The sequence below is a fragment of the Dryas octopetala genome, chromosome 3 (genome assembly GCF_963921425.1).
Source record: "Dryas octopetala chromosome 3, drDryOcto1.1, whole genome shotgun sequence".
Classification (NCBI taxonomy): domain Eukaryota; kingdom Viridiplantae; phylum Streptophyta; class Magnoliopsida; order Rosales; family Rosaceae; genus Dryas; species Dryas octopetala.
The window spans coordinates 18,083,233-18,093,132 of NC_141368.1; the positions used below are offsets into that span (position 1 = coordinate 18,083,233).

Sequence of the window (9,900 nt, forward strand, 5' to 3'; positions counted from 1 at the left end):
GTGGTTGGGATTGGTTGTGAAAAAATATAAAGTTTCTTCATGTCTTATAAGTGTGGATTGTTCAATTTACAGGGGAAGTGCTGCCAATTTATTTTTAGGATTGTCCATGTAGATTGGCTTCTCAATAAAGATTACAAGGGTGATTGAAGATAGCGGGCCCGACACCCTATCGATATTAGATCCCACAGGATCACTTTGTATTCTAGGGTGGAATCTGAGAACGGTCTTGTCAGAAGGTCCGGAGGTGGTCCAGCAAATGTCTGGTGAAAGGGAAGAGCATAGTTAAAATGGACAACTTTGTCATTTTTAAAGCCAAAATGCACATGGACTTACATCATTGAGTATTTTGTAAACAAAATGCTCAGGCTCATTAAATGTTTTATTGATTTAATAGTAATTTTTTAAAATTTTAAATATGTTAAGAAAACAAACAAATTTAATTGAAATTTCAGAAATATATTTTATTAAATAAATTAATTTGAAAGTTTAACCTTCTATATTAGAAAAAATTATAGGGTATAATTGATATACCGCTACGTGGTATAATCAATCTAACGTGTAAGGGTATTATTGGACGATATGTTTATATTAGTAGGGTATATTATTAATAACATCCACTCATATTATAACAAATAGACTGATTATACCACGTGTCAATATATCGGTTATACAGAATAATTTCTCCTATATTAGACTTTTGATTCAATCCCAACACACACATGTACTTTTAAAATTCTCAAGACTTAATGCATATTACAGATTTTACAATAGTTTATAAGTATGGTCAATAAATTTAAGACATGATCTATTATTTTTCACACATATTGTTTAAGAGCTTAATACTTAAAAAAAAAAAAAGTTGGAGATCATGTAAGTATAAATATATATGGTTTTAGACTTGTAGTGTTGCAGGCGCAAACAAAGATACAGTCAACATGACGACATGCATTGAGACATTGATAAATTGACAATTATATAATTTGTTGAATTCTTAATTATTTTTCTCTTAGAAAAACCCCGGGATATGAAAGTAAATGTGATGAGAGAGAAAGGGGTTGGTCCAGTTGTTTCTTCAAAGTCTCAAACTTACAAATATGCAAATGCAAGCATGCAGTGCCACGCGCCCATTGCTTGTTGAATTTCAATTTTTTTTAATTTATTTTTGTGCCTACAAAGCAAATAAATCCCACTTCCTGAGAGTTCACTATTGGACAAAACTCTCGTTAGTTGGGTTTACTACTTTACTCCATACACACCTGCTCCCCTGCCTGCCTTCCCACGCTTATTGTGTAGGACTATCAGTACTCTTACAATAATATCAAAACACACACGCCAAACTAAACAACATTATAATAGAATCAAAATTCTTTAATTACAAATTATCTCTATTTTATCCTTTTTTTAATTGAACTAAAAATACCAACTCATTATTAGTTTAGTGGTATTTGTTTGTTTCTGTCTCTAATGGTTCCAAGTTTGAATGCTCCTCCCAAAAAAAAAAAAAAAATTGAACAAAAAATAAATATATATAAGTAATGGATTTGAATTTTCTATTTTTCATGTTTTTGCTTGTTTTAATCCAACCGTGTAGTATAAATCCAAATTGTTTAATTAATATAAAAAATATATATATACAAAAATGATTAAAAGTCAATAAAAAAAGAGTTTTTAATACAAATAAAGTGTTTTTTATATATATAAATAAATGTGTTTTGCAATAGACTAATTTATGAACAAATGAAATATTATCACATCAATCAATTGAAAAGACAAAAGACAAACTCATAATTAATAATTTGGTAATATAATATGTGTTGAGCAAAGAAAAATTATTTGAACTAAAAACCCTTTTATTGAAAAGATAGAAATATCATTTTAAGACTCCTATTTATTTATGCAAATCTAGGACAATGACTTTTAATAAGGAATGGCATACATATTAAAAACGTCTTAAATATGATTTACCAAAGAAATAGAAGTAGTGTCTTATTAATAATGTGATGTCATAAACATTTTGCTGGTTTTGAGAAGGTGATGCCATACATATTAAAATTTGAGTTCAAGAGGGTTCTTGTTCAAAGTAGAAAATTACTATTCTTATTTCTTTCCAAATTTTAATAAAAAAATATTACCATTATTAATTGATTATATGTCCACGTAGGACACAGCTCTGATGGTGGCACAATTGGACCAAAGAAAATTGAGAGTCCATAATGAACCCATGAGGGCGCACGCACAAGAGTGCTTCCCGTGAAAACAAAAAGAATTAAATTTTGTTTATTAATAATTATAATATAAAATGAAATTTGGGAATTTTTGGTTTTTGCAGAAAGCCAGAAACCTCTCTCTCTCTCTGAACTGCGCTTTTTGAGTTTTGTCTCTCTGCAAATTGGATACATTGAACAAATAGATAGATATACAGAGTATGTGTGTGTTTGTATATGTGTGCTACTGCTTCTGTTGATTTCCCACCTCAGCACTCAACAAACAACAATCTCTTTATCCCAAAACGCTTCCTTGGATTCAGATCGGACTGTCTCTCTCAAAAGTGAGTGCCTCTCTTTCTGATTCTCTTTCTTTCAGACCTCTCACTCATTCTTCTTCTTCTCTTCCTTTTTTTTTTTTTGGTAAAAGTTTATTGAAAGTTTCTTTTTGAAGGAAAAACATTTTTGCATTTGAGAATGAAGTTGGGTCAGTGATCTTTTTTTATTTCTCAAAAAAAAAAAAATTTGAGAAAAGTACTGATTTTTTGTTGCATGCAAATCTAAGTTTTGGGGATTTGGGTTTTTTGCGGTGAGGTACTGTTGTGATTTTTTGAAGAAATTATGTAATTCCAATTTTATCATGCGTTGCTCTTTGATTTTCTGGGAAAATGGGCTTTTGGGTTTTTCTGTTTTTGAGAGTTTGATTGTGGGTTTAGGGTTTGAAAGCATTGGGTCAAATGGAGGCTCTAGATGTCCTCTAAATCACTTGCATGCAAGAGATTCAACTTGCTCGACCCTTGTTTACAGCCTTTTTGACAATTCCTGTTGTATTTCTTTTCCATAGTATATATCTGCTTGGTTATATTCTGGCTTCAATAGCTTATAGGGTCTGATTTATTAGTTTTATTTTTTTTTGGGATATATAGGTTCACTGTTGTTGAGTTCGAAATTGCAAGTTGGGAATTTGTTAATTTTTCCTTTTTTATTTTTTAATTAAAAAAAATTTTTTTTTTTAAAGAAATTGGACATCCGTATCCATTCACGGTTTTTTAGCTGTAATTTTAGCTTCTTATTTTTTCTCGAGTTTTTTTCGTTGCAGCTTATAGCTCTACCCTTTGCATGTGGCATGTTCCGTTGCGAGGAATTAATGAAATTACTCTAACCCTCAGTCACATTTATACGTGCATGCCAGTGTATTGTTTGCAAGTCATGTTGATATGTCCTAACCATCATTCTTATTATTTGTTTGATTACTTTTGGTATTTTTGGCATGCATGATCTTGTTAAATACTGGAGAATTCTGAGTCTGAAATTTCAATGCTTTTTTCTCAGGTTTCTGATTTTTGGTCGATTTTGACGATTGCCTCTGGTGGTTTTACTGCTGAACAATGGTATCGGTTAATATTTTTGGTTATTTATGCCTTGAGTAATCACAATTTCTTATTGAGAATTGGTGAATGGGGATACAGACAATGGGTTCTCAAGGTGGGGCTGATGGTAATTGCAAACAGTCACAGTTCCAGCCTTTGGCACGGCAAAACTCAATTTACAGTCTCACACTTGATGAGGTACAAAATCAGTTAGGTGACTTGGGGAAGCCACTCAGCAGCATGAACCTTGACGAGCTTCTCAAAAATGTATGGAGTGCTGAGGCCAACCAGACCATGGGAATGGACATTGAAGGCACGCCACTGGTCAATCAAGCTTCGCTGCAGCGCCAGGCGAGCCTGTCATTAACTAGTGCATTGAGCAAGAAGACGGTCGATGAGGTTTGGAGAGATATTCAACAAAGCAAAGATAATGAGGAAAAGAAATCTCGAGAACGACAACCGACTTTGGGAGAGATGACTTTGGAGGATTTCTTGGTCAAAGCCGGAGTTGTTGCTGAAGCATCTTCAGACAAAAAAAGTGCTGGTCCTCTTGTTGCGGTTGATACGAATGTGGCATCGCAGTTTCCACAAGGTCAGTGGCTGCAGTACCCACAACCGCAATATCAGCATCCACAACAAAGTATGATGGGGGTATACATGCCAAGCCTGCCTATCCCACCACCACTGCATGTAGGGGCTGGTGCTGTAATGGATGTGCCATATCCTGACAACCAGGTTGCATTGCCTTCACCCTTAATGGGTACGTTATCAGATACGCAGACACCTGGGAGGAAAAGGGGCAACCCAGGGGACATCGTTGAGAAGACTGTTGAGAGGAGGCAGAAAAGAATGATTAAGAACCGGGAATCTGCTGCTCGTTCACGAGCAAGGAAGCAGGTCAAGTTTTCATTTCTTTTGGTTGTTTTATAAATCCACTACAAGGTTTTCTTTTGCAATTTTTAGCTGAATAGATAACTATTAACAGGCTTATACAAATGAGCTGGAGAACAAAGTTTCACGTCTGGAAGAGGAAAATGAAAGGCTAAGGAAACAGAAGGTTAGGGTTTATTTTAATATGATGTCTTTTTGTCTTTCTTTCATTTGATTTTGCCAATACACCTTACATTGTTGAATGATAATTGTAGTTGGCTTTGCTACAACTACAATTACTAAAATTCTTTTTCTTTTTCTTTCATAAAAAGGAGGTACTTGTAGTTGGCTTTCTTTTCTTTCATTCGGTAGTAGGCAGATATTCATCTGCAGTAGATTGTATTTCATCACATACAAGCCTGTTGCAGGTGCATATTGAGACATGCACAAACAGGCACCGCACACATAATTTCATGACTATTGGAATTGGGGTTTGGCTGGGGAATTATTCTATGTGTTGATTTTTGATACTGCTGGAATCTAATTAATATGATCAATAGTCATTGATTCTGGAATGTAGGAGAGATTTGAAAAACTGTTTACTAATGCTTTAGTTTTTTTTATTTGAAGCATATAAGTTTATTAATGCTTTAGTTGGTAGCTAGAGTTTGATAAAATCACGGTTTTGGGTGTTGGATGGTGGAAAAACATGATTTATTTTTTTATAAATAAGAAAATTTTATAGATGCAATGAAGGATTTCAAGGGGCATCAAACGTTTACTCAAGCAGTATACAACAAATTAAAATTTTAAAACGGTTAAAAAAAGCATCCATGAAAGAAATAGCGAGAGCCTTAATTTTTCATTCACCAATACCATCTCACAGGCTACACAGTTGTCCCTTCACTCCAAATTTCTTGTCAAGGGCTACTAGTTTGATTAGAACCATTCAAGCTTCATAAAGTATTTTATTTGTCATTTTTTTTTTCGGGTTCAAAGGAGGCCTTGGGCCTACGGAGAGTGAGGGTGTGAGTCAAACTCTTTCCATGGGTGTGGGGATACAGCCTCTCTTTTTCAAATATTTCACCGTAGCTCCAATTGAGGATTATAAGGCTTTATGGACTAACCCAATCTGAAGCAGGATTTACTGTTGTTCTTTGAGCATATGTATGCTGACCAATTGAGTGTAGATTCTGTAGATTAAAGTTCTACGCAACGTAGATCTCAGACCAAACAATTATTGGATTTAATAACTACTTTCAATCAGCACAATATGAAGCTGATCATGCAGTGGCCTGGATTTCCAGTGTCATACACACCTTGAAACTCCCACACCATATCTAGTTTGGGACAATCATTTGCTTCATTAGCAAATTGTAAGGAGCAAGGGCATAGGATTTCATCAATTTAAGGTTTGTATGTTTTCAATCATACAGGAAATTTGGCGTGAACTTTGTTTATCCATTAAAAGTAACTCCTCTTATTAGTGTTAATTTGTATTCTGGTTGATAGGCTTCTGCGCCAGTGTGATATACTTATTTAGTCTACAAAATCTTTGCTTAGGCCTAATAAATATAGAATATAATGCCTTTCTCCAAATTGGACAATGTGTTAAAGTTTGCAGATTGTGCAGTTTATACCTGTCACCAGTATTTCTTAGTATTGGCCCCACTATTTTTAGTTGCACCTGAATAGGGTGTCTTTGCTGTCATAAAAAAACAACAAATTACTGCTCTCTCAAAGTTTTCTTATGCTTCAGTGCTTATAGCTTTCTGGTGAGGATGCGTGATTCCTTGAACTGTTGCTATCAAACTGCAGCAGCTCATTTTGGAGTTGCTTCTACTATTTTACTGAAGGATTATATCCTACCATCATGCTTTTTTATATTAAAATTATCGTTTTAATGGTGATTAAACAATTCACAATTAGATTATGTATGATCATCCTTAGGTGTGGAATAGATTTTTATCTTGCATTAATTTATTCAGACCTTCCTTATATGCTATTGGACTTTTACACTATTCAACTGAGAATTAACATTGAATGGTCAAAGGTTATCCGGCAGACAATTTTCTTGAACTCACATTGCAGAACTTGAGCTGAGATCGTACTTATTGATAAAACAGTAACTTTCTGAAGAAATGACCCACTTTTACATGAAACCAAGGAATAAAATTTCAGATTTCGAGGAAATTTCCATCCATGGAAATTTCGACGGAAATTCCGAAGATTTTTAAATTTCGACAGAAATTAGACGGAAATGACAGAAATTTTGAATGAAACGTTACCATATGTTTATTTAAACATATTATCTACTCTATTGATAAAAAACATTGAAGAAACCAAATTATATAGTAAGTTTCATGTGATATAAGATGAATATAATGCGCATTGAAGACAAATACTGTTAAAAAAAATTAATATAATGAATAAATGAAATTAGTATATTCTTTATACTCTATAATCTATACATTAAATCCTATATACTGTATAATTTATACTCTATATTGTTTAAGATATCGTATAGGATATTAGGGTTTAGACCCTTTAGGATATTTTTAATTATTTTTTATATAAAAATGTATCAGAGTTTATTGGTTTAGGGTTTAAAAACAACTAAAGGAAATCCCAAAACGGCCAAACGAAATCCCAAATCATTTTTTTTTTCCAATTGCCCAAAAGCCCCAAACCCCAATCAAAAGAAAAAAAAAATATTTTTTTTTTCTTTCCTTCCTCTCCTTTCTTCTCATTCCTTCTTCTCCTTCTTCGCTGCCTGTGACTTCTCTCTCTCTCTCTCTCTCTCTCTCTCTCTCTCTCTCTCTCTCTATCTCACTCTTATTCCTCTATCTTTCTCTCTCTGCATCTCCATCACCAGCCCACCCTCACCTTCACCCTCATCTCTTCTCCCTCCTCTCTTTCTCCGTCATCTCCCCCCGCCGCCGAAAACCAATTGCTTCCAACCCCTCATCAGTTCCTCCCTCTATCTCTTTCTCCCTCATCTCCCCCATGCCGCCCTCTCTTTCTCTCTCGATCTCACCCGCCGAAAATTTCGGCGAAATTATCACGAAAAATTGACGATTATACGTTTCGATTTCGACCCCCCCTAAAATCGAAATTTTCGGCGAAATTTTGTCAAAAATTTTGAAATTTAAACCCTTGCATGAAACTTGAGCATCAATGTCAAGCTAGCAGAATAATCAATAAGAACAATCTGCTGCAAAATAGAATTTGGTAATTGGAACCTGTACATATAGACTAGTAATCTTGGAAGCGATAAGGTGCTCTGAAGTAAAATATTCTTTAATAGCATTATGAAATTCCGAGATAGGATTTTCAGCCTAGTTTATTATTTTAATGTTGATTTGTTAAATGCCCAAGCTACTCTGCTGCTTTATTGGTGTCAGTAAATTACTGTCACAAAGCCTTAATTCCTTTGGGGGTATTTCAATTGCACCCTCAGTTTGCTAAACTTATGTTATTTGATGAGTAAACTATTCTCATGCTTGATGTCCGTAAATTACTCAAATGACCTAAATCCCTGTGGGGCATTTTGATAGCCAAAGCTGAAAAAGTTATGGGCTTGTAATTGTGCCAATGAGTCACTCATTCACACACATGTGCCCACGCGCACCTGCTTACACACATACACATAATGTTGATCTCCCTAAGGTCGAGGCTGGAAGTTAACATGGTCTGCCAGGTTTTTTATATTAGGGAAAACAACCAATTCAGTCTATGTAGTTCAGGTGGTTTTTCAATTAGGCCCCCGCAGTTTTCAGGGACTACTCATTCTCTTATGTTTAATTGGGAGGCTGTTGTGTGTTAGGGTTTGATTTTTGTTGTTTTACTACACTGTTGTACTCTACTTGCTTGGCTTTTGGAATAGCCTAGAGCTTGTTATCTTGGATTTTGTAGAATAGTGGACATCTTGAGATTTGATGATTAAAAATGGTGCGTACTATACATGTATGAAATTACTAAACAAGAGAGACTAAATGAATTTCAGGTGTAAACCATGAATACTAATAGAATTTGATGATATTCAACTTAAGGACAGAAAGTTAAAGCATATCTACCATAACATACAACCATTACTAGAAAGCAGCATAATTAGAATGTACAAGAAACATGATTGGTTTGTTCTTGTAGTTATGATGTTTGTAGCCATAAAGTACCTGGAATACTGGCTTTTTTAATATTATGAACCTTAAAAGAAACAATGCAAATAAAAAGTTATACCAGCCAATCTAGGCCGGTACGAGTTGGTATTTCCTAGTCCTACAGACTAGGACATCTTCACTCTTTGTTAAAGTTTACTTCTAATTTTAAAGCGGGTTCCAAGCTGGTAGGATCATGCATGGGAGTATAGAAAACTTCTTACCTAGTTTGTTCATGACTTTGCGTTAGGTTGAAATAACAGTCATTAACATAATCCTTTTCTGTCTTGTGTGGTCTGGGTCTAAAAGCTATTTGGATTATCAAGTAAACCAAAGAGAGGGAAGAGGGAGATGTATAGAAGAAGAAGAGAGACGTGAAGGAGAAATGAGGAAGAATACTTATAAAAATGGTTTTAAATGGTTTTTAGTTTTAATTTTTTCTACTCTTTTTTTCTTTTTCACCTCTGTCATCTTTTTTTTTTTTCTATTTCTTTCTCCATTCTTCAAATAAAAGTAAACGTCATACAGGCTCAAAGGTGTTCTGACTTCGGACTTTTAAATTACAAATAAAGAAATGAACAGAGATATTGCTTTTGAAATATACTAATCTTTTTAATTTCCCTATATAAAGGATACCTTATTCATATGTCATAATTTTTGTCCTCGTGCTTTGCAGGAGCTAGAGAAGGTGTTGCCGAGTGCACCACCTCCCGAACCAAAGTATCAGCTACGCAGAACAACATCAGCTCCATTCTGAGATTTGTATCTATATGCATCAGCTGCTTGTGCTTTGCTTATATCCATGTCATGAGGTTTTCCTTTGCTTTTCTTTTTTAACTTCTTTGTGACATCAGTCGCATTAGAAATTTTCATGGAACCATTGTACTCTCACTATTGTCTCTAAGACTTGTCCAGAAAATTTTAGTGTTTGCGTTTTTAAAATTGTTCAGTTTATGGTCTCTTTCTGCCTGCTGCAACTCATATTCAGTTTATGATCCCATTCTTAAAAGAATGTTCTGTGGGGGTTGTTGATGTAGGTTTTAAAATCTGATCCAAATTACAGGTCTGCAGTTCATGTTAATGTTCAAACATAGTTAAGTAAGAATTAAGGTCAGAGAAAAATTCTTAGAAACAGATATCAAAATATGAATTCTGAAATATTTCTGTTTTAGCAGTTGATGGGTAGCCTAGTTAGAAGGGCCGTAGAATTTGTCCATCTACACTCAAGTTCGATCCCCCCTGCCCCTCAATAAAAAAAAAAAAAAAATCAAAATATAATCATAGGAAGTGTGATATGCT

At 34.3% G+C, this 9,900-nt stretch overlaps 1 protein-coding gene across 2 annotated transcripts; it reads left to right on the plus strand.

Moving 5' to 3' along the window:
- Positions 1–2,338: 2,338 nt before the first annotated feature.
- AREB3 (ABA-responsive element binding protein 3) lies at positions 2,339–9,532 on the plus strand. Of its 2 annotated transcripts, XM_086235367.1 has the most exons (5): positions 2,339–2,548; positions 3,537–3,595; positions 3,674–4,471; positions 4,560–4,631; positions 9,278–9,532. In XM_086235367.1, exons 2-5 carry the CDS (start codon positions 3,593–3,595, stop codon positions 9,356–9,358), a joined length of 954 nt encoding a protein of 317 aa, XP_086091493.1. In that variant the 5' UTR covers positions 2,339–2,548; positions 3,537–3,592; the 3' UTR covers positions 9,359–9,532. The 2 variants fall into 2 exon arrangements, with proteins under 2 accessions (XP_086091493.1, XP_086091492.1); XM_086235366.1 differs by having other exon boundaries at positions 3,537–4,471.
- The last annotated feature ends 368 nt before the right edge of the window (positions 9,533–9,900 follow it).